Raw genomic sequence first — 23,070 nt, 5'->3', positions numbered from 1 at the left:
CGGTCACTGGTGTGCCCTCACCCAGCGCCTCTCTACCTCTCTACCCAGCTGCTCTTTGTGCTTCTTTCTACCTGAGGTCACCAGCTTGGGCTGGCCCAAATACCAGGATGAATTTCACTATGAAAACCAAAGGCTTTTGGTTCCCTTGGTCCTTCCTCATTCCTTCGGTCCCGCTGTGCTCACGGGAGAGAACTCACCTGATGGCAGCTGTGAATCATGAGCACGCCTGGGTGGCTGTGAAGATGTGTTCATAGCTGACACTTTTACATACTAGGGGTGTTTTTTTTGGCGTAGAGGGTTGGGTTTGGCACCTTCAGCAGAGACTTGTTCACATGAAGGCACCCTGATTGCTTTTGTGTCTTGTTTTGGATCAGGACGAGCTTCCTTCGGGTTGACCCCCCCTTGGAGGTGAGCAGGGTGGGCTTTGTGCATGGCCAGTGGTGTGAATCCCCCGTATAAGTGGCCCAGCAGCCTGAGGCACCTGATAAACCCACTTGCCTTCGGTGCTGCTGGGCAAACAGGGTGCATTTCAACCTTCCTGGCGCGATGGGGCAGCTGCAGAGCGGGTGTCGGGTGCAGTTGGTTTGGGTGCTCGTGAGCTTGGTGCGGGGGGCTGGGGGTGCTGCCGATGGGTGACTCCTGGCATCAGCAGCGGGTTTCGCTTGTGCCTCGCTGATCGGATGGGTACCGGCGCTCCGGCGAGGGAAGGGAAGCTGAAGGCCAACAGTGACGCTGTGAGAGCGGGGAGGAAGCTCAGGCCGCAGGAGGGGATTTCCAGAACATTGTGATCTGCTGCCTATGCAAATCAGGAACTCAAATTAACTGGGCAGGGAGGGCTCCGGGATGGAGGGAGAGGGAGAGGCAGGGGAGGGAGGCTGGGGACTGGGAGAGGCAAGGGGGGAGTCGGGGTAGGCGAGGGGTCAGCAGAGGGATGGAGAAGGGGGGCAATGGGGAGAGATCTTGCACCCCAGCTCTCCAGCAGCGCCTTCCCAGGGGATCAGACTCACACTGTGGCTTTCCAGGGATGCTGGGCTGTCTGCGCTTTGCTGAATTCTCTTCTCCCTCCATCTCTCGTGTGAGGCAAGGCTCAGTGTCACCCACTTCACAGGAGGAGATGACCTCCTCCTACCTTCCTCCACAGCCTCACCATCCTCGCCCTCCCTCCTCCACAGTCAGCAGGGGATGGGTTATGGTGGGACTGGTGCCGTCCCACAGCAGATATGCCAAAAGCTGTGAGAACGGGGTCTAGGAGTGCTCAGAGGATTTCCTTGCCTGCCTTAAGCTTTGAATTGTTTGGAGTCCCAATGTGCAAGATCAACAACAGGCACAGAAGGGATTTTCCCGTCTTCCTCTCTCTCCAGGCCATGTCTCATCTAGTCGCTATGCCTGAGACAAGGGCTCCTCAGCGCTCATCATGTCCTGGAAAGCAGCTCGACGCATGATGGTTTGGGGAGAGCAGCCCCAGCAAGCTCAGCCGTTTCCCAGCCTTGGCTCACCGTGGGGAGCCTGGTGAGAGGCACCTGGATGTGAGGGGCAAGGCTGCTTCTTCCCCATCTGGCTTGGGAAGAAGAAGAGCTGAAGAAGAAAACTCTGCCGGCTGCCAAGACTCAAGGCTGGGTTTCTCCTGTGGGGGAAGGGGAGGACGGTGGGTGGGATGGAAGTGACTCGCTGATGTTGCAGTGTTGGGCCAAGGACCAAGACCAACATCCCGCGTGTCTCTGCACCAGACGTGGCTCCTCCCGGGGTCTGGGAGTAAAGAGGATCTGTAGTGGCCCCCAGAGCTGACTCAGAGGGAGAGGTCCGACCCTCTGCACACCAAATGTGGGCTCGCGGGGTTTTTTTGGATGTTGCAACCTGTGAAATCTGGTATTGGCTTTGCCTGGAAGCAGGTCCTTGGCCCCCGGCATTGCTGGTCAATGTGCAAACCAGCCACGTGCTGGGTGTTGGTGTATAAATCCCAGACCCTGGCAGCAGCGTCTCTGCAGTGGCCAGTGTGGACCTGCCTCCAGCCCTTACCCTGCTCACAGCCTTTCTAGTTCTTTGTGGGTTTTTTGTGCCCATCATTTTGTCCTCCCCTTTCTTTTCTGTGCTTTCTTTGAACCGCTTGCCTTCTTGCTGGTCACAGGGGCTAGGCATGAGATTTGCCACCGATTGCCCTGGGATTGGGCTGGTGGGAGCCAGCGGCTGGAGCGGGAATGTTCCTGGAGAGCGGAGTTGTGGAGTGTATTTTCTCTAGAAACCAAGACGCTACAGGGATGAAGCTGCTTTATCTGAAGGGTCTATGACCTGCCCACATATAGAGGGTTTCATGAGCAAAACAGTCCTTGCTCATGGAATTTTTTAAAATTTATTGTCAATTAACACAAATTGCTAGTGAGTGGTTTGGGCATTAAAAACAAACAAACAAAAAAAACCCCACAAAAAACCTAAGTGTTCTTTCTTCCCCAGGCTTGGCTTAGGCCTTTCTCCCTCCTAGACTCAGCATTCCTTGTTTCACTGCAGGTGGCTCTCACCCTGTCCCCAATCCTTTGGCAAGTTGACAGGTCATATATAACCTTCTGTCTGGACTTCTCTATGCTTCTTACTGGGTTTCTTCCGCTCCTCTGTGCTTCTCCTTGTCACAGGGTCCACAGCCTGTCTTGGTGCTGCTGGTCCCAGGCTCTTCTGGGTTCATTTGGAGTCCTTCTAAAGCAACACCCCTGCCCAGAACCTCTTCCTTCCTCCTGTCTGCTTTTAGCCAGAGTGTCTCATTTCTCTGGGCCTGGTGCAGAGACCTCAGGCTCTCCTGCATGGGAAGGCAGCAGGACTTTAATTCAGCTGGCAGTGGGAGATGCATTTACTGCGATGCACAACACCAAATGGGAGCAGGTCTCCAAACAGGAGCTGGTTGCAAGCTCATCAACATCTGCAAGAAAGCATCAGGGTGAGAAACAGAGAGAAGATGCCCCAGGTGGAGAGTGAGTCCCAGAGGCCGTGCTTGTGCTTCCCCAGATGCCGTCACCCTCCTGGCATTGCCCTCGGGGTGGGCAGCTCTGCTGAGCTCAGGCCAGTTCATGGTTCTCCCTCGTAGGGCAGCCCACTGAGAGCAGCCCCAGGTGTGCTGCCAACCCCAGCACCATAGAATCATACAGTCATTTTGGTTGGAATAGACCTTTAATATCATCGAGTCCAACCATTAACCTAACACTGTCAAGTGCACCACTAAACTGTGTCCCTAAGAACCTCATCTCTGTGTCTTTTAAACCCTTCCAGGGATGGTGACTCCACTACTGCCCATGGCAGCCTGTTCCGGTGCTTTACAACGCTTTCTGGGAAGAAATTTTTCCCAACATCCAATCTAAACCTCCTCTGGTGCAGCTTGAGGCCATTTCCTCTTGTCCAATCACTTGTTCCTTGGGAGAAGAGACCGACACCCTTCATGCTACAACCTCCTTTCAGGTAGTTGCAAAGAGTGAGGTCTCCCCTCAGACTCCTTTTTCTCCAGGCTAAAGCTCCGTAGTTCCCTCAGCTGCTCCTCATCAGGCCTGTGCTCCATAAGCGTGGAGTGGGATGCTGAAATACCTTGTGCCTAAATAGGATATTGAGTATGCTTAAGTATTTGCAGCGACTAAAATGCCACTGGCTGTTTTCTGTTCCAGCTGTCGCAACCGCTGCTGGAGATGGATCACTATGGAGCTGAGGCAAGACAAAGGCTTTTTGGCAGGAGGACTTTCCAGGAGAGGGAGTTGCTCTGAGGAGGAAATCCCATCTTGTTCTCCCTCCCTGTCCCCAAACACTGTGTGACTCTGGTATCTTGCTCTCATCGCAGGAGCAGCCAGCAGCGGGTGCCAGGGAAATTCCTGTTCTTGGGACCAGTGTGTTGGGGTCGGTTGGGCTTCCTTACAGCAGCGTTGCCCCGAGCTGGGCTGGGGGTGATGGAGTCGCCAGTGACAGGCTTAGAGCAATTGTGGTACAGCCAGAAATGTCACTGGAATATTTCTGCCTGTGCCCAGTGCATGCACCCCAATTTTGGCAAAAAGGAGGCGGCAGGATGATGGCTCACACATTGCAGCTCTGTGCTAATGCCGAGCAAATTTCCCCCCCTGTCGGGAGAAGCAGAACTCCGCTGCCCCAAATCTCACTCTCTCAGGGGTACTGGGCTGTCTCCTGAGCCCCAAAACTTCCTTGGACATCACAGCCAGGTCGCCAAGAGCCCCGTTCCCAGCTGCGGGGATGCAGCCAGTTATGCTGTGCCTCACGCCTCTGCTGTGAGCTACAGTGCTGAGCTGAGATGGGCAGATGGAGATTTGAGTTATATCCTTCCTTCAAAACATCTTCTGCATCTGGTCAAAGCCTTCACAGCAGGTTCCTGGCCAAGCAGGTGATCTGGGAGCTGCTGTGGGCTCAACCCACCCAGGTGCCACCAGGACTGGGGTGCCCATTCCTCATTACACATGGGGCAAGACGGAGGAGCCCAAATCTCTGTGGGAGAGTGAAAAAGCTTCAGCCAGGCCCTTTTCCCCTGAGAAAGATGATTTTGTTACAAAGGGGGTGTTTTATAGGAAGGCATTGAGGGAATTTTCAGTGGGATAACAACCAGCTGAGTTGTTTCAGCTTCCCTGGTTTGTCTCTACACGTTGGTTGCTTCTCGACCTCAGCTGGTTTTGAAGTGTTAGAATAATATTGTGTTATTATTCCTAATGCTGCTTTGATATTGTGAAGGTGAAGCTTTCCTCACCCAGCTGTTCTGAGGAAGACTTGGGTGTTCAAGACTTTTTGTTCCGACTTGGAAACAATTGAAAGTGCTGGAATTTCCCACTTTTGGAAATTCCAGTTATTTTCGGCTAGGTGCTGGGGGGAAGTGCAAACATAAACTGTTTGGGGGTGTAGCCTCTATGGCATGTGCCTTTCAACTGCTTCTTCAGCAGCTTGAAAGCACAGGAAACCACGTGCAAGGACGGGCAGATGCCATCAAGTCTGATTTGTATCTCTGTTTTATAAAAGCACCATCCACACAATGGCACAAACCCTGCTGGGGGTTTTCAGAGGCGTGAAGTGAAGTTCTCAGTGAAATCCCTTACTGCTGCCAGCTCCACACACATTTCTAGCTGCTTTCTCAGCAGCGGGGGACTCTGCGGTGCTGCTCAGATGGGCTTTGGGGTCTCCAGGGCTGGGATCCTGCCTGCGGGACCAAGAGACCCTGCCACTTCTCAGCACAGGCTCAGTCCCACCCAAACCTGTCTCAGTAAATCGACTGCTCTTGCCCCAGGGTCAGCAACAGTAAGGTTTTATTTATGAGATTTAAAATTGTCTTTTCCATCTGGGTAGATTCCTGGGTTAGCGGCGCGTTTGGGTATGAACTATTTTGCACCGAGACAGACAATAACCCCCCCTAACCCAAACCCCTCTGCTCCCTTCCCCGAGACTCTCCCATTTGCAACGTGGTGCTGCTTTCCAGCGCAAAGTGAGTTGTCCTCTGCAGGGACCCGAGTGTCCCCCGAAGCTGCAGTGACATCAAGGCGGTGGGTGTGTGTGTGCTGGCTCAGACACAAAGAAGGGGCTCCTGGGGCCGCCTAGTCCTCCCCGCCGCACAGGGCCAGCAGAGCCTTGCGGTAGTCACCGGAGGTGTCCTTCTGCAAGAGGGAGACCCATGTCAGACACCTGCCTGCCCCAGGGACACCCAGTTCAAGGTGCTGGGCATGGGGAAGGCATCACTCCATGCCCTGGCCACCCCGCAGGCATCTTCACAGCAGCGGAAAACGTTGACACGTCCCCTTTTCAGCCAGACCTGCCAACATGGGGGCTGGTTGGGGCAGGTTCCCCCTCCCCAGGCAATGCTCAGCCCTGTGCATGGCACCGCTCATGGCTCAGGTCCCTGCAGGGCTCAGCCAGCCAAGGTGACAAGCCAGGGAGGGGATGCCCGCGTCCCCTCACCTCGATCATGTGGTGCAGCGATTTGTCAAACAGGTCTATGAACTCGCCCCGGATGTTCAACAGGTCGATCTCACTCCGGGAAATCATGATCCGAGTAAGAGTCTTCTCATCCGTGCCGGCACCCTGCAAAGGGCAGCTTGAGCAAATAACCCCGGAGAGACTGGGGCTCGGGGACCCTCCCCAGCACAGTCCAAACTGAGGATCTCTCCTTGGAAACATGCTGGGCTTGCTGCCAGCAAGACACAAGTCTGCAGTGTCCCCTGCTAACTCAGAAAGCTGATGCAGTATTTGAGCTCAGCCCTGCTGTGCTCTGTTGAGGATAGCCGGGGGCCAAACCACACCACTGCCATGCAGTTAAATCAAAGAATCCCAAAGGGCATCTGTGTGCCCAGCGCAGCCCCCTCCCGCAGCCCGGCCCCCAGAGAGCCCATCTGCACCTTCATGGACTTGTAGAGCTTGTCAGCGAAGAAGGCCGGCTTGTTCTTCACGCTCCGGACTGCAACACACAGAAAGGAGAGAAAGTCGGCTCCTGGCTGGCAGCACCCAGGGGACACGTCGCAGCAAGGAGCTGTGCCACCCATTGGGTCAGCTGCAAACCCTCCTTGGTACAGGGGTACAGGCTTGGCTCTGTAGGATGCCCTAAAAATGCTCCAACCCCACACCATGGTGGGGGTCTCCATGGCCCAAAGGCAGCAGGAATCTGTCCTCATGTTGCCTTGACAGAGGCAGGCGAAGGGGCTGCCTGCTCACCAGGGAGCCCTGCCCCGAGTGAGCACCCGCCAGGCACTGACCGATGGCCAGGAAGGCATCCCGCACATCTCCCGACATCCGCTTCCTGATGGCATGCTCCACGTCATGGTTGGTCATTTTGATGAACTCCTGAAACACTGTGGATGGGGAGAGAGGAGAGGGTCACCGTGGAGCCGCTCCATCCCAGCCCCAGGAGACCTGAGCCTCACCCATGGAGGCTTCTTCATCAGATGGGACCAGAGCAGGCTTTGGTGACCTCAACCAGCCACTCCAAATGCCATCTCCTCTCACCACTGGGGAAACAGGGCCACCCCAACCTCCTGCTGCCCAGGAGTCTCCACCCAGCCCAAATCAAAGCACTGGTGTCACAGCTGAGGGTCCAGCAGCGACGAAGAAACGTGGTCCTACCTCTGCGGAGGTGGGGGTAGCTGCGGGTGCAGAGGATGCTGAGGAAGCGGGTCTCCAGGGAGTCGCTGGAGTCATTGCTGGAGACATCAGCAAGTTTCTGGGAGAGCAACCGAGAGTGAAGAGGGAGGCAGGGGGACAGGCATAGTGGAGAGGGGCAAAGATGTCAAACAATTCTTCCTGGGACAGCCAGTCCTGAAAACCCTCTTGCAAACAGGCTGCACACTCACATAGAATATTTCTTCTGAGAAAAGACGTTTTCCAGTTTTTATGAAAAAAAGCTTTGCAATACTCATGGTTAAGACTTTTTTTTGTCCTTTGGGGAGGATGTTTTGGGGATGACCAGTACTGACCAGAAAATTCAGAGCTGCCAGACACAGGAGCCACCCTCCACCCTGGGCTGTAGCAGCACTGCCTGTGGGTGAAATGTCTGCCCCACTGCTGCAGGGCTCAGCGGGGAGTCTGTACACACCAGCCCTGCTAAGTTATTGCAGAAGAAAGTTTCCCCTTCCCCAGTTCCCACTTTCGGTGAGCCAAGAAAGCCAGTCCTGAGTCCCATGCTGCCAGGAACATGAGTCCTGCATGCAGGCAGGATTGGTCCCCAGCCCTCCCAAGGAAAAAGAAGGTGACTTTCCCTCTCCCTGCCCAGCTCTGCAGGGAGATGTCCTCATGCAGGTCCCATCTGTCCCCCTTGCCACCCCATCCTCACGCAAGGACCCTGGAGCCCCAAGCAAGGTGAGCCTGCACAGCCGAAGCAGTCTTGGCACATGGGGCTGCTCCTCCCAGCCCCAGGACCCCAGCATCCCCTCAAATATGCAGAAGGCTGAGGAGCGAAAGGGCAGGCACTCACCAGGGTCTCAGCAACAACCTGGTGGAGAGAAAGAGAGAGACAGGAAGACAACAGGGTCAGAAGATGCTGCTCAACCTTTATCCTTTCCTGACAAAGTGAGGGAAGTCTAGCAAAATCCCCTCAAATGACCTGTCTCCAGCTCCCCTGCTTCCTTGTGAGTGGACCTGATTTTAGGACCTGTGTCCTCCTGCAGTTTGGGATGGGGTAGGGGGTGGTCTTTGGCCAAGCAAAGTGAGCTCCCCACCTCTGGGCTATGGGTACCAGCCCATTGCTCCTTGGGGAGCATCCTTGCCTGGCCCCAGGCTGGCTCCCACCACCCTGCCTGCCTCTGCCAGGCACAGGCAGCAAGAAGAGGACAAGAGCAGCTTTGCTGGCAAAATACAGCACGGTGCCAGGCCAGCTGCCGCCTGGCTGGCTCGTCCCTGTGTTTGTCGTGCCTGGCTCTCTCTTTCTCTGCAGCAGGTCGAGGCAAGCAGCAGCGCATATGGTGGGGCGCAGGCAGCGTGTGCGATGGGGCGCAGGCAGCGCAGCACCCGCTCCCTCTGCCGGCAGCGGCCCCGCCAGGAGAGCTGCACGTCTGCTGCGGCCGGCATGTGTTAGAGCTGGCGGTGCTGGGGCAGGACAGCCAAGCAAGAGCTGAGGCTCTGCTCAGCACTGAGCTTCCCCAGCCCCTTTCAGGGAATCACAGGATAGTTTGGGTTGGAAGGGACCTTCAAAGCTCATCCAGTTCAACCCCTGCCATGAGCAGGGACATCTTCACCCAGATCAGGCTGCTCAGAGCTTCGTCCAGCCTGGCCTCTGATGTCTCATCCACCACCTCTCTGGGCAACCTGGGCCAGTGTTTCACCACCCTCATTGTAAAAAATTTCTTCCCCACACGTAGCCTGAATCTCCCTTCCTTTAGTTAAAAAAACATTCCCCCTTGTCCTTTTGCAACAGGCCCTGCTAAGAAGTCTGCCCTCATCTTTCTTATCGGCCTCCTTTAAGTACCGCAAGACTGGCCCAAAGGAGCAGGAGGCCAAGGTGCACACACAGCCCAAGGGTTACAAGTCTCCTGGGACTGGGAGCTGAGCCAGGCAGTGGGGCCCCAGCACCCCCCTTGCACCGTTTCTGGCGGCTCAACCTTCTTTCTCCATTCCTGGCTCACCACAGCCCAGTAAAGATGGGCCAATGGTCTGGGGTCTGGGGCTGGCATCCCAGCACACTGGCGGGGTGAAAAGCAGCTTAGGCTTCAGGGCTGCCCCTTGCACAACAAAAGGTGGGTGGCTCCTGCAGACCAGCCCAAAGCCACCTTTGAAGCTCAAGTGCCAAATTTCAACATTGCTGTGTGTTGCCGGACCCCAAAGCGGCAGCTCTGCAGAATAAACGCTGCAGCCCAATGGGGCTGGGAGCTCCTCGGGGCTGCTCTCCTGGTTTGCAGCTGCCCCGTGCATGGAGCAGCAGAGTCCAGGGCATCAGAAATTGGGTGTGGGAGCTTGACCTCCGAGGGCGTCCCTTCACCTGGCATCTCCACCTGCAGCTTGAGACTCCACCCCAGCAGCATTTGCTTCCCTGAGGATGCCATTTCCAGGCCAGGGGATGCAGCACCCTCATTTTTGTGCCAAACAGCCTGTAACAGCACTGCCAGGGCGGTTCTTACCTTGGCATCTTCGTGCGCCTGTGTGAGGTTCTCTGGTCCTTCATCACGGTTGCCCTGTGGTTCAATACAAAACTTATGGAGCTGGGGAGAGGACATCTCCCAGGAGAGCCCTAAACAAGGGGGTGGCAGGCAAGGTCCAGCAGCACTGCCCAGCTGGGTGATGTCTTCTCCATCATCACATCCTCACAGACCACCCACCGCTGCCTGTAGCAGGGAGGGGACCATCCCCAGTGAGGGAGCCGCCCTTACCAGAGCCAGGGAGACAAGAATCCTCTTGAAATGCCCCGATGTGTCAGAGCTCAGGTCATCTTCCAGGCGCTTGTGGTAGGCTGTGGAGAAGGGGGACGGCTGAGCCCTGCACCCCACCTGCCGCTCTGCTTCCCACCCTCCAGTGCCTGTGATCCCGATGGGGCCCATGGATGATGGGGAGGCTCATCCTCCAGCCTTGGCATGGCTGAAGCAGATGCCCCCACCTGCTCTTTTTCAGGCCCAGGGATCAGCCCAGCAACTCTAATGCCCTGGAAATGAGCACAGGCTCTTGCTCCAGGCGCTCCCGAGGGAAAGGGTCATTGCAAAAGAGCTTTCAGGGGAGGAGATATTGGTGGTGGAGCTGGGGCATGTCACCGTGACATAGAGAAGGGCCAAGAGCAGTGCTCTGCTGGGTGTGAGTGTCTGGTTAAAACTATGGGCTCTCTGGGAGAGAAGAGGCTGGGGATTTAACCTGGAGCTTACAGCTCTTGTTCCCTAGGCAGAAGGGGGCAGGGATGGAAGGGAAAGAGAAGTGTATGGTCTGGAGGTGTGAGAAATCACAGGATGGATTTGAGGACTCCTGCCAGCCTCATCCCATGTTTCCACTGCTCTTTAATAACGTGTTGGACCTGGAGAAGATCTGCTCTTGCCTGGAAGAACTAACAGACATTCACAGCACCAAGCCATAGACCCAACCCAGAGACAACAGTTGTACCCTGGACTCTGAAGAAGACCTTGTACAGCGTTAAACACAGTCTGTGCCCAGGATCCAGGCATTCCCCGTGTCCCCCCTGTGCCTTACCTTCCTGATACGCCTCATTGATAGCTACGATCTCCTTGTTGTTCCGCGTGGCCATGATTTCAATGAGGACGCTCTCATCTGTGCCGGCCCCCTGGAAGAGACCAGTGTGGTGGTGGTGGGGTGCTGTGGGTGCCAGCACTGGACAGGGACAATGTGGCATCACCCCACCAGTGCCAGGCAAGAAGGGGCTGCGCAAACCCCAGGGCTACTATGTGCCAGAAGTCAAAGTCCAGCAAATGGCCCAAAAGGCTAGTAGGAACAAGCACGAGAGCGTCCAAGTGTGCTGCCAGTGGGGTCCCAACTGGTGTGACTGGTGGGTAGTGGTGCATGCCACTGGTTTGCCCATACCCTGGCTCTCCTGTGGCTGCCTGTGCCTGGCAGGGCACTGCTCCTGCTGCAAACTGGGAATGCTCTGCAAAGCAATGAGATGCCTCCCTGAGCAGCTCTGTACTGGCTAGAGCATGCTGGGCTGAAAAGAGGCCAAACTGGGTTCCCAGAAGGTCTTGAGTGCAAGCCAGGTCTTCGTCCTGGTGCTTTCTGCTCTGCTTTCCTTCCATATAGGAGACAAGAGCCTTGGGGCATGTGAAGCCAGGGTGCGCTCTGAGCCCCAGGCCACCAGCAATGTGGGTACAACCACAGCAAAAACCACCTCGTCCTCGCATGCTGGGGCCGGTACCACCAGTGCAGCAGTTACCTCCACAGCCTTCCTTAGCTGCTTGGCATCGTACTGCGCCGGCGTCAGCATGAGCCCGAGGATCAGCTTGGCCAGGCTGCCCGACAGCTCGGATTTCAGGTCTGCCATCAGATCCTGCAAAAGCATTTGAGGGTTCAAGCTCCTTCTACAGGGATGGACCAGCCGAGGCAACACCGGGAAGAAAACAAGGGAAGAAAGTGTGGAGGTGGGTGACATCTGGGAAGACCCTTAGGGCAGTTTAAGGTCACATTTTAAGGGGTGGCTCTGGGGAGATCCTGGCTCTGGAGTTTGTATGGAGCTGAGGATGGGGCAAATAAACAGGGACACCCTCCCCTCAGGCTGGAGGTGCACCCAGAGCTGGAGGCTGATTGACCACTTGGTCTTCCTCAGGGGAGTCATCCCAGGGCAAATAGGGGTGCACCGACTGCCCACCCCTCCTTGGGCAGGATTTCATCCAGCAAGGGGCAGATCCCAGCATGGGAGGAGGCAGGAGGCAGGAGCAGAGTGGCAGGGGGGTCAGTGGCAGTACCCGGCCGTAGTGAGCCTTGTAAGCCTTCAGGATCTGCTGCCTCTGGGCATTGCTCCTCTGCGTCAACACGTCGATGATGGCCCCTTCGTCCGTGCCTGCAATGCCAGCAGAGATGCTGGGGAGAGCTGGGGGGGCCAGAAGAGCCACACCACGTCACCCCCACCCCTGCAGACTGGGGAGGTGGGGAATGGAGAGCTCTCACAGCTTCAAAACCATCTCTTTGTTCCCCTGGGGGCTTTCACACAGCCCTGCGTGGGCCAGGGTGGGTTTTCTGCCCCAGGAGCTGGTGAGGAGCAGCAGGAAGGGGGGCTCTGGGTGCATGGTCCCCACTTACCCAGGCCCTTCATTGCCTTCCTCAGCACCTGCGCGTCCCCATCGTCGTTGAAGCTTCCCGCAGGCTGCACAGTTCCTCGCAGCTGTGAGTACACAGAGAGGTTTGGGGTCATCCCTGAGCCGGGTGGGAGGGATGGAGAGAGGGAGGGATGGAGAGAGGGAGGGATGGAGAGAGGGAGGGATGGAGAGAGGGAGGGATGGAGAGAGGGAGGGATGGAGAGAGGGAGGGATGGAGAGAGGGAGGGATGGAGAGAGGGAGGGATGGAGAGAGGGAGGGAAGATGCCACCTGGCAAGCCAAGGCCAAAGCAGGTCATGTGTTAGTGCAAGCACCTAGGGCTCAGTGAGGACATCCCTGCCATTGTCATCCCTTCCATCGAGGGGCAAACCAAAGCCAGGCTAGCAGAGAACAGGGAGAAGACGGCAACAGACAGTCTCTGGAGTCTCAGTGTCCTGCTCAGTATCATACTTGCCTCCTTTTGCACTGGGACACCTCAACTGGGGCTGGCCACATCAGCTGAGAGCCAGAAGCGGAGTTGCTGAAAGGCTGCCTGCACCTGCCCTGGAATTCTACCCTGCTGCATCCTTACAGCTCCCAGTACATCTCTGTTCTGCCCGTGCACATAGGGCTGAGGGTGCTTTTTCTGCATGTCCCAAAGCACCTTTTTGTGGGTGCCTCCAGCTGCATGCAGGGTGCTGGCTCCCCATGGCACAGCTGTGCCCTAGGTCAGGGTGGGGTGCCCTGGGGTACAGGAGGTCTCCAGGGGGGCACCAGAGCCAGAGCTGCAAGTGATGCATTGCACAGACATGCAGGGGCTGTCACTCTGAGGAAAGGGGATCTTGGAGAGAGGAGGGGTTAGTGGAGCTCATGGGGGGCAGTCAGCTCTGCTGGGGTTACATCCCACCAACCTCCTGCCCCAAAACCAGAGAAAAGTGTTGAGAGAAGCCACAGAGCAGGAAGAGCAGAGATGCGGGGTTGGCTGTGTCCCACAGCAGAGAGGAGCAGCCACAGATCCCAAGCTGGTGGGGAGCAGAGGGGGCACAGGGGGCTGGGGGGTGCTGACCTCTACTTTGGCCACCGCGCTAAGCTCCCACATCCGATAGGCCACCTGCGCTGCCTCGGGGAAGAACTCACCTGCGGCACTGCAAGGGGAGGGCAAGGACAGGGGACAGTGAGCCCCGGGGACCCGGTGCCCCACGAGCAGCCACTCCCCGCCCTGTCCTGCCCCTCCATGAGGGGTGTTTTTTGCCCACCAGGTGCTGGGCATGGGGGCAGGTCCTGGGTGCTGCTGTGGGGCTGGGTGGGAATGGGGGGAAGCAGGTGGTAAATCCCAACCTCCCCCACCAGATCATCCTCCCTCCGAGTGTTTGCCCCTGGACTTCTTGTCCAGGAGCCCCCATAGACCCTCTCTCCTCCAGGAATGGCAGAGCAGCCGTGTGCTCCACGGCTCTCCGTGCCCAAAGGCACCGCAGATACCACCAGTCCCATCCAGCTGCCAGTCCAGACCCAGAGGTTTGTACCCAGCACCAAGGGGACGAAGAGGGACAGACGGGGTGACAGGCAATCTTACTCATCGTCCCCTCCGCACAGCTTCAGCAGGGCCGCCTTGTACTCCCCAGAGGTGTCCTCCTGGAAAGACAGACAGAGATGGAGAACCATGCGGTAGGGAGGTTCATGTAGTACCATGGGATGGGCACATGGAGAGGAGGTTCCCTGAGCCTTGTTCTCGGAGATGGACACCCGGCACAGAGCGGCTGGGGAGAGGGCTCAGCCCCACAACAGGATCAGGAGGGAGCAGCACCGGCAGCAGCTCAGAGGGTGACCAGGCACCCCCAGCACTTACCTTTATCATGTTGTAGAGAGATTTCTCATATTTGGTCCTGAACACCTCCCGGATGTCCAGCATGTCGATCTCGCTGCGGGACACCATGATGCGGATCAGTGTGTTGTCCCTCGTGCCCAGCCCCTGCAATGGAGGAGCCCCTGCGTCATGCCTGGGATGGCCAAGCAGCCCTGTTCAGCCCATCACATTTGGGAGACCCTCTATCAGATTTCTACCCAGCCTCAGGTCTGAAGGAGTAACTCCTTTAGAGGGAAGAGCAAAGACCCCACGTCCTTTAGGTCCTGTCTTCATAGACCTGCATCACCCTGCCCTCCAGCAGCACCCGTGGCAAGGAGATGCCTCCTTGGCCAGCTGCCCACAGCACTGCAGGGGACCCACCGGGGAAGGGGTGCTCCACTCACCTTCATGGCCTTGTAGAGCCTTTCTGCAAAATACTCTGCTGTGCTTCTGACACACTTCACTGTGGGGAAACAGAGACAGGGTGAGGGGAGCCAGGACACAGCTTCCCCAGTGCCCCCAGCCCTCCTGGGCACCACAGTCAGCATCCCTACCCACCCTGAAGGAGCCTCCCTGAGCTCCCTGAAACTGGGGACAGCCACAACCCCAAACTGCTGGCTCTTGCGCAGAGCCCTTCCATCCCAGCAAGGCCAGCGGTGTGTTTTGCAGCATCCCCCACACAGGGACCAACTTACCCACAGCCAGCATCAGCTTCTCAAAGTCCCCAGAGAGCTCTCCCCGGATGCTCCTCTCAATTGGCTTCCCAGAAATCTTCAGGTACTCATCAAAGACTGTGGAACGAGAGTGAGATGATGCCTGGAGAAGCTGCCAAGACACATTCAAGCCCAGCTCCAAGCTCGCAGGAGATGCTCACCCAGGCGGAGGTGCTGCTTGCTTCGCCGGCCAAGGATGTAGATGAACTGGGCCTCGTCCGTGCCCCATTTCTGCTCACCAGCTTCCAGCAGGTCCTTGTGGGATGGGGAAGGTAGCAGAGCCCAAGTCAGGGTGCTGCTCACATGAGGCTCTGCCCAAGCACAGGCACCATCAGCACCCACCACTCTTTGCAGCACTAGGTCTATGTGGTCCCAGTGACCTGCCCAGTGACTCTGCCCAGATGCCACCCGTCCCAGTGACCAACCAAGCCTCACCTTAGCATCCTGCTCCACCAGGTCCTCGCTCACCACATCATCCTCTTCCCTGCTGCCCTGCAGGACAGAGACGGGCTCAGCGCTGCCAGGCTCAGCCATCAGCTGCCTGCAGACACCAGACAGACAGACAGACATACCTGCAGCAGAACGACGAGCATCTTCTTGAAGTGGCCAGATGTGTCTCCAACAATATCAGCCTCCAGGTCTCTCTCGTAGGCTGGTGGAAGAGGGGGAGGTCAAGTCCTGGAGACCTGAATAATCCCCTTAACTCTGCCCCTTTTCCTGGCCTGAGAGGACACAGGGCAGCCCCCACCCTTCCCCAGCCCTCACCATCTTTGTAGGCAGCCACCAGGTTGTGAATCTCCTGGTTGGTGCGGGAGGCAAGGATCTCGATGAGGCACTTCTCATCCGTGCCAATGCCCTGTGGGCAGAGATGCAGCCCCGTGAGTAGCAGGGCCAGCTGGGGTGTCCTCGGAGGGGCCCCAGGGGGGCTGCCCACCCCTTACCGCAATGGCATCTTTGATCTCCTTGGCATCGCTGTAAGCTGGGGGCCGCATCAGGCTCACGATCAGCCGCTCAAACTTGCCCGTCAGTTCGTACTTGAGGTCTGCGATGAGGTCCTGGTGGAGGGGGAGAAAGGGGCTGGGGGACCCTCTCCTCCACAGCATCTCTGAGTGGGTCCAGGGAGCAGTGGGTCCCTGCGTGGGCAGCAGGGACATGGACCAGGGAGCATTTCTGCCATTACCTTCCCGTATTGGGACTTGTAGGCTTGGCAGATCTCCACTCGCTGCTTGTTGCTTCTGGACGTGATGAGGTCAAGGATGGCTTCCTTGTCACTGCCTGCAGGGAGAGATGGGAGTCACATTTAGCCCCACGGCTGGTTCTCATCCCCCATGGCTGGGGCTCGTCATAGCCACCATCCTGTGCCCAAAACTGCTTCTGACTTGGGGCTGGGAGGAGAAGCAGAGCTGAGCCAGCTCCGGGGAGGAAAGCAGAGCCAGGAGATGTCCTGACCACGCTGCTAAAGCAGCTGAGACGGGAGGCGATGCAGGATGCCCAGCCATGCAAGGGTCAACCGAGGGGACATCAGGGTGACAGTCCAGAGGAGCGTCCATACCAAACCCCTTCATGGCATTGTACAAGGCCTCCGCATCCTGGCTGGCATCAAAGCCTTGGAAATCCTTCACCGACCCCCTGTAGACCTAGAGGAAAGGAGGCAAGAAAGTGAGAAGGAGCAGCCCCTGGTAGGATGTGGGGAAGTAGAAGTTGAAGCTGAGCAGGACTGGAGCAAGATCTGCTCCCACTCAGGGCTGCCTGAAGGAAAAGCTCAGCCTCAAACATAACACTTGCTTTTCTCCTCAGTTGTTTTCTTGCCTGTTTGCTCTCCCCACTATGCAAATAGTTTGCGTGCCAGGTTACTGGAGTAAACAGCTTTTCCTCTCATATCTTGCTGCTTGTGCCCCATATTTAAGCTGGATACAACCCTCCCCACTGTACCAGCAAGAGCTGGTGGTTTGATGCAAGGTTTCTTGAGCACTTCTGGGTTCTCAGCTCCATCTGGGGGCATCAGCAGGGAAAGGGGAGACCCCATGGGAGGGCTGGACACCCTAAACACAGAGGAAGGCATGGAAAGACCAGGGTGATCCCTCTACAACACAGCCAGGCTGAATGGAGTTATGGGGGTGGGTTGGGAGCAATGAAGAAAGTAATTTCCTACAGCCTGTTGCAGGCAGGGAAACCCTCTGGATGGTGAGGTTGCCCAAGGTCTGCATGGCCTCCAAGCAAGGAGACGTAAGTGCAGGATAAAATCATCATGGGCTGCTAAGCGGAAAGCACCGAGAAGTGCTAAAGCTGCCAACAGCTTGTTCTGCCCCAGCATGCGCTCCCGCAGGGCCCGGGCTGGTCTGAGGGGTTGGAGCAGAGATCCTGGATACACAGAAGGGCTTTCCTGGGAGCCCGAGAAATCCTGGGGGTTGGCATGATCCACTTGTATCTGCTGCTCTGCACAACGGGGCGCCCAGGAGCAACACCTCCAGGCAGAGACATCAGGAAGAAGCAGGGACTGGGTTTCCCCTCCCTAAGTCACCTTCGCCTGGGGGAATTCACCCTGGGGGAGCCTTGAGCTGGACTCTGAACAGATCAGCACAAACCCTGGGTGGAAGCAGATGTGAAACCAGCCCGGCACCTCATGAGGAACTGGGATACATTCCCACCGGGGGCAGAGAGCGGGAAGAGCTGAACAGCAGCATTTCCTTAGTGGTCTCACTGGGAAGCTGGAGGGCTGGGAACCAGGCTGAGCTGGGGCTCTCAGCTGTGTCTGTACCCTGGGAAACTTTGAGCATCCTCCCTTGGCTCTGCTTCTATAAGTGCCAACCAGGTGCATGTACCTCCCAAGGCTCGCTTGCTCAGGATCTGCTGCAGGGCTTGTTTAAAATCTCCGAGAGCTGTGTGAATGCCCAGGGCTGTTGCCAGTGTGGGCATCTAAAGTCAACATGCCCCCAGAGAAGGTGGGCATCAGGCAGGCAGCACCAGCACTCCTGATCCAGCAAGTGCCTCCAGGATGAACCTGAGGGGATGGACACAGGGCAGCCCCACACCTGTCACTCCCCTGGGACCCATCCTAATGATGCAGCACAACAGTTTCACTGTGCGTCTCACACAACCAGCCTCTGTACCCTCATTTTCCAGAGAGAAGCTAGTCCAGGCTGGGCACATCCCATGGGGTCTCTCTGGTGGAGCTGCTGGCACTGGTGTCCCATGTGGTGGGGACCAGGTCGGCCAAGAGGAGACGCTGCCCTTCGAGGGAGCTGGGCAGGCACAGGGACAGATCGTATTGCAGGTGATTCATCAGGAGAGCTGGATTTAGCCCTGCTTCCCGGCAGCTCACAGACCCTCCTGGCTTGGTGCAAGCTCCTGCCCACACACATGCCTTGCAGTGATGTAAATAAGGAGCTGCAGGGCAAAGGAGGTGCCCGGAGGAAGGAGTAGGGGTTGAGGGTGGCTGGAGGTGCTGGGGTCACACGGGTAGTGATGGAGAGACAGGATGTTGGCCCTGGTTAAATGGAAAGGAGGAGCAGTGTTGTGTTCTTGCCTGCTGAGCCATTGAAACACAAGCTGCCTGCCACAACAGGGGCAAGGGAAACTGAGGCAGGAACTCAGCGCTGTGCATCACCCCACGCTCCCTGCATCTTCGTGGGAACAAGCCCCAGGGAGGTGCAGAAACATCACTCGTAGAGGGAAACAGCATCCTGGCCACTGCTCCCTCCTCACACCCCCATCCCCCTCTCCATCCCCACTTCAGCTGCCGGCCCCCCCTGCCTCCCCTCCTCCAGCCTCTGAGTCATCCCAGCCTGCCTGAGACCTCCCAGCTAAAAATAAGCCAGGCTGGGGCCGGGAGGGTGGAAGCAAAATTCCCAGCGTGGCTTTGCTCTCTCCCACCACACGGCTGCTCGGGGTCCTGGACCACTGCAGGGGTGATGCTCACCCATGCTGTGCCTCAGTTTCCCCACCCAGAGGTAGCCACCCCCTGAGGCAGGCAGGAAGCTGTGGATAATTCTGCTTGAGGTGAGGATTGCTTATGTTCTCCAGGGAGTGGAAAGCAGAGCCTGGCCCTGAGCAGTGGAGAAGGGAGGCTCTGGGCTTGGACTCCTCCCCTGCCCGGCACCCCGCGGGCAGGCTGCACCCCGCCAGCCACAGCTGCCGCCCTGCCAGGGTTTTCCACCCACGCCAAGATGTTTTCCTGGCTGCAGGCAGCACCTGCTCACCCAGCTGCCACATTGCACCAGCCCCAGCTCAGAGCGGGGAGAAATCCAGGCTGGGGGAGAGGCCAAAGCGGGGCTGCACACCTTGCAGCAGGCTCAGGCAGGAATTCTCTCCAGCAAAAGCCCAAATCCCCCATCTCTTCCCCTTCCCACAGTCCTGCTTCTCTCCCCTGTCCCCACTGGAGTCCCAAAAGGATTTTTGCTCCTCCCTGTCCCTGCTTTCCCAGCTCCCTGCTCCAGCACTTCCCCCATCTGCATCACATCCAGACAGCGCTGGCAGGAATGTAAACAGGCTCCGGACAGCATCGCACCCTGCACGTCACCACCATTCTTGCTGCACGATGGAGGTGCTGCCCCAGCCCTGGGGTCTGCCCTGTGGCCTCCGCAGTGCCCATTCCCATCGTGTGTGGGTCACCCTTACCTTTCCTTTGGGTGCCATGGCTTCCTGAGCTGGAAATCACCAGAGGGAGGGCAAGGAGGAGCTGCAGAAGGGAACAGAAAAGCCGATGTGAGCCAAGTGCCCCTTCTCTGCAGTTCGGGTTCGCTAAGGGAGGCTTTGCTCCCTCCCTGCCTCAAGTGCTGATGCTGGCCATCGCCGTGGGTGCGGTACCCAGGGGAGGGCGATGGATGGCTGGGGGCTGCTTCACCAGCCACCCTGTGGTCACTGCAGCCAAGGTGCTTTGGTGTTGGGGACCCCGCGGGCTGGGGGCAGCAGAGACGGGCACCCACGCAGCTTCCTGCCAGCACCGAGTGACCGGGAGGGGAAGAAAGTGCTGAATACGTGGAAATGGGCTGAGCATCCTCTGCAGGGCCGACTCTCCTCTCTGCACCCTGCAATGCTCCCACTGCAGCCCCCCGAGCCCTGGGGCCATCCCAGCTCCAGCAGCTGCTGGGGACACCGCGTTGCCACACGGTGCTGGGGCTGGGCAGCCCCCACAAGATCTCACCAGCTTTTATCTGAGTTTCCGTACAGCAAATCAAGGCTGCTATCAGTCCCACGCACGCAGCAGAGCCCAGGAAACACAGCCGGGTTTCCAGGGTAACTCGCAGGTTGTTTTCTAACACTCACACCATTTATAGCTGCAACTCGCTGCGGTGAGGGCTCTCCCCACCCCCCCCAGAGAAAGTCCCCAGACAGCACCGTTTGCTCTGAGAAAACCGACGGAGGGAGAGAAACATCTGGAAAATGGAGCGCGGCCATGAATGAACCGCTGAGCGTCAGCTGAGCTCCAGCCATGAGGCACAGCTCCCTCCTCCCTCCCAGACACGTTGCAGGAAAGCTCAAGGCACAGCGGGGCCACCCTGGGGGGATTTCTGCCCCCAGCTGAGCTCAATTTCATGCCATGGAGTGAGTAGGAGAAATCACGTGGACTTTCTCAGCTTGGCCCTGCATCCCTGTGAGAGCACCCATGAGGGGGACACCCAGCCCTGCAGCCCTTGGTGCGGCTGGGTCACCCCGCTCACATGCAGGAAACTACCCGGCACCCGCGGGCATCTTTGCTGAGGGGAGGAAGTTTTGCAGAAAACCAGAGCTGCCCTCACCTCCCTTCCCTTTTCAGCTGCGGAGGCTGCAAGCATCAGCCACCTCTCCCTGCGGCTGCTGGCTCGGGGGGAGCCCCCGCCTGCCCCGTGCGTGGTGGGGCTGCACTGCGGCCGGGTGCTGGGTGGGTGCCAGGGGATCCCAGCCCCACGCAGCCTTTTAATGCCACTCAGGAGCCCGTATGTGAAGCTGCATACCCTCCAGGGAACGGAGAAAGCTCTGCGTGGCACAGCCCTCCTGCCTCACACGGTGCATGCAGCAGCCGGGCTGAGACCACCCAACTCATCTCAGCAGTGGCGGAGAATCCCCAGCCACACCCAGTCCCTGCAGCGCCTCATCCCCGTCCCCCACCGCTGCTGGCATCTCCGCAGAGGCTGGGGGAGAAACCCCAGCTCCTGCCCTGACAGCAGGTGATCCAGAGAGGATGCCCAGACCAACACACCACATCCATGTGATGAATCCTGGAGGCTGCAGAGCTCAGACAGTGGGATGTGCCCACACCCCTGCCCAAACGATTGGGAGATTTGGGTTGTGGGGGTCTCTGGGCAGAAAGTGCCATGAGAAACTCTAAACGATATGCACAGCCTGTTCCCTTTGCAGAACAACCCACCCTTGCCAAAAAGCCTCTGTCCCCCTGGCAGCATCAACCCCGCCGGCCTCCCAAGAGCTTTGGGCTCAGGGGTTTCACCCCAGGAGCCCAGCAGCTATTTTTGCAGCCTGCTGCCTAGAAGGGCTCTCCCGGCACAGCCACACGCGGTGAAGGCGATGGCACACCCAGCACCCCGCCACCCATCGTCCTGCCTGCAGGGTGGAAAGGGAGATTTGCTGGGTTAAAAAAAAGCAAGGGAGGTCCCCAAAGTGCCCTGCCCCACCCCAGAGCCAAAAAGTCCCTATGCCCTTCTAGAGCTCTGTGCCTCTGGGGTTCAGCACGGTGCATTTGCTGGTGCAAAACTTGGTGGGTACTGAACCAGGGGGATCCTCCCCGCTGAGCCCAGCTGGGACCCCTGAATGGAGGGATGGGAGCGTCCACGCCACCGCAGCGCTGGGGCACAGACAAAGGCGCATCCCGGCCGGGCCACACCCATGGGCCCCACAGCAATGCCAGTGCCCACCAAAAAAACCCCACTGGCAGTGCACTCCCCCCAGCTTTTGTTAAAAAGGAAGAATTTTTCATAAAAACAAAAAGACAGCAAGGACCCCCCCGCAGCCACCCCTTGGAGGGAGCCTCCACTCGCACAGCTCACCTCCCCTTGCACGGCTCACCTCCCCTTCCACACCACCGTGGTGGCTTTGCACACCAGCACTGTCCCCTTGCCTGCCAGCACGGTCCCCGCACACACTTACGAGCAGCACCGAGGCCTGTCCGGGTGTGCTGGCAGAACGGCGGCCGCCGGCGCGCTCGGTGCGTACTTGTGGCCGTGCGCTCGTCCTTGGCGTGCAGCTGTTTCCTCCCGGCGAGACGTCACCGCTCGCCAGCCCTCCAGTCCCCGCCTGCCATGGCACCGGGGTCAGGGCTGTGCTCCCACCCTCGCCGCCATGCCAGAACTCAGCCCCTTGGTTTTGGGTGCTCACGGTGTAGGGGGACCCGATACTGCCCGCAGAAGCACCCTGTCCCTGCCAGGGTGTGGGGAAGGGGGTCACTTGGCAGAAATGCCTCACTGGTGTGTGCAGGGGCTGTGTGCCAGCGGTGGTGACGCGCACAGTGCAAGGCGACAACAGTGCTTGCACTTAACTGCGGAAATTTCACCCCCTTCCGTCCCCCCGCCCCAGTTTCCTGCTGAATGCTCAGTTACAGGGTACCTCGCTGCCTCCCACGCTTGTCCTGCTGCTGGCCACTTCCACCCACACCAAATCACCCCCTTCTCTGGGAAATGTCCATCCCTGACTCTCTGCAAAAGCCGAGGGGCAGGGCTGGCACCCTACAGGACATGACTGGGGCTCGGCAAGGAGCATATGCTGAGCTGGGGAGAGGCAGCTTGCTGTCCCCCCCACCCCAACCTTCCATCCCAATGCAGATGCAGAGCTGAGAAGACCTTGCAGCACAGCGGTGGGTGGAGATGCAGGCTGAGATGCTCCTGGCAGGCTGCACTGCTGCTGCAGCACCCTGAGGCCGTTCCCTTCCCTGCCTTGCCCAGGCCAACCCCATTCCCTCTTTGCCACCACCCTGTGCCCCAGCCAGCACAGAAGTGCTGGAGAAGCTGGTGGGGCTCCCAGGGTCTATGGGCAGCAGTGCCTGCTGTCTGGCCGATATCAGAAACAAAACCAAGGGCCCCATCAAGATGTTGAAGGCTGCTGGCACATAACCCTTCAGGCATCCAAGCCTTGGTGGTACCCGCTGGCTGGAGCATCTCTCTGGGGCTGCAAAGTGGCTGAGCTACTCAGCTCTGTCTGTCCTGAGACAGAGGTCCTGGGCAGCCAGGACCCCAGGCTGGCTGTGGCACACCTGATGGCTGGCAGTATATCCCCTGCCCCAGGAGAGGCTGGCAGTATACCCCCTGCCCCAGGAGGCTGGAAGCACCTTGGGAGAAGACGACCCTCAGAGCCAGCACATGCTGCTCCTTCCTGCCATGTTATTCCCTTGGGGAAACATTCCCTCAGGCTGGCATTGGTGTCTGGAT

General features: G+C 58.1%; 1 protein-coding gene across 4 annotated transcripts; it reads right to left on the bottom strand.

Moving 5' to 3' along the window:
- Nucleotides 1–5,250: 5,250 nt before the first annotated feature.
- Nucleotides 5,251–21,928, bottom strand: ANXA6 (annexin A6). Of its 4 annotated transcripts, none has more exons than XM_065643774.1 (26): nucleotides 21,797–21,927; nucleotides 19,334–19,394; nucleotides 16,269–16,353; nucleotides 15,897–15,991; nucleotides 15,658–15,771; nucleotides 15,482–15,572; nucleotides 15,289–15,368; nucleotides 15,152–15,208; nucleotides 14,878–14,971; nucleotides 14,699–14,794; nucleotides 14,408–14,466; nucleotides 14,007–14,129; nucleotides 13,734–13,792; nucleotides 13,227–13,305; nucleotides 12,166–12,247; nucleotides 11,832–11,926; nucleotides 11,303–11,416; nucleotides 10,609–10,699; nucleotides 9,807–9,886; nucleotides 9,558–9,611; nucleotides 7,919–7,936; nucleotides 7,072–7,168; nucleotides 6,705–6,800; nucleotides 6,351–6,409; nucleotides 5,914–6,036; nucleotides 5,251–5,612 (listed from the first exon to the last, which is right to left on the bottom strand). In XM_065643774.1, exons 2-26 carry the CDS (start codon nucleotides 19,349–19,351, stop codon nucleotides 5,553–5,555), a joined length of 2,019 nt encoding a protein of 672 aa, XP_065499846.1. In that variant the 5' UTR covers nucleotides 19,352–19,394; nucleotides 21,797–21,927; the 3' UTR covers nucleotides 5,251–5,552. The 4 variants fall into 4 exon arrangements, with proteins under 4 accessions (XP_065499846.1, XP_065499847.1, XP_065499848.1 ...); XM_065643775.1 differs by having other exon boundaries at nucleotides 21,716–21,802; XM_065643776.1 differs by lacking the exon at nucleotides 21,797–21,927 and adding an exon at nucleotides 21,697–21,717.
- Between the last annotated feature and the right edge of the window lie 1,142 nt (nucleotides 21,929–23,070).

Source organism: Caloenas nicobarica, chromosome 13, assembly GCF_036013445.1.
Source record: "Caloenas nicobarica isolate bCalNic1 chromosome 13, bCalNic1.hap1, whole genome shotgun sequence".
NCBI classification, from domain to species: Eukaryota; Metazoa; Chordata; class Aves; order Columbiformes; family Columbidae; genus Caloenas; species Caloenas nicobarica.
Note: the sequence above shows the minus strand (reverse complement) of the source record. Positions and strands in the feature narration are given on the sequence as shown.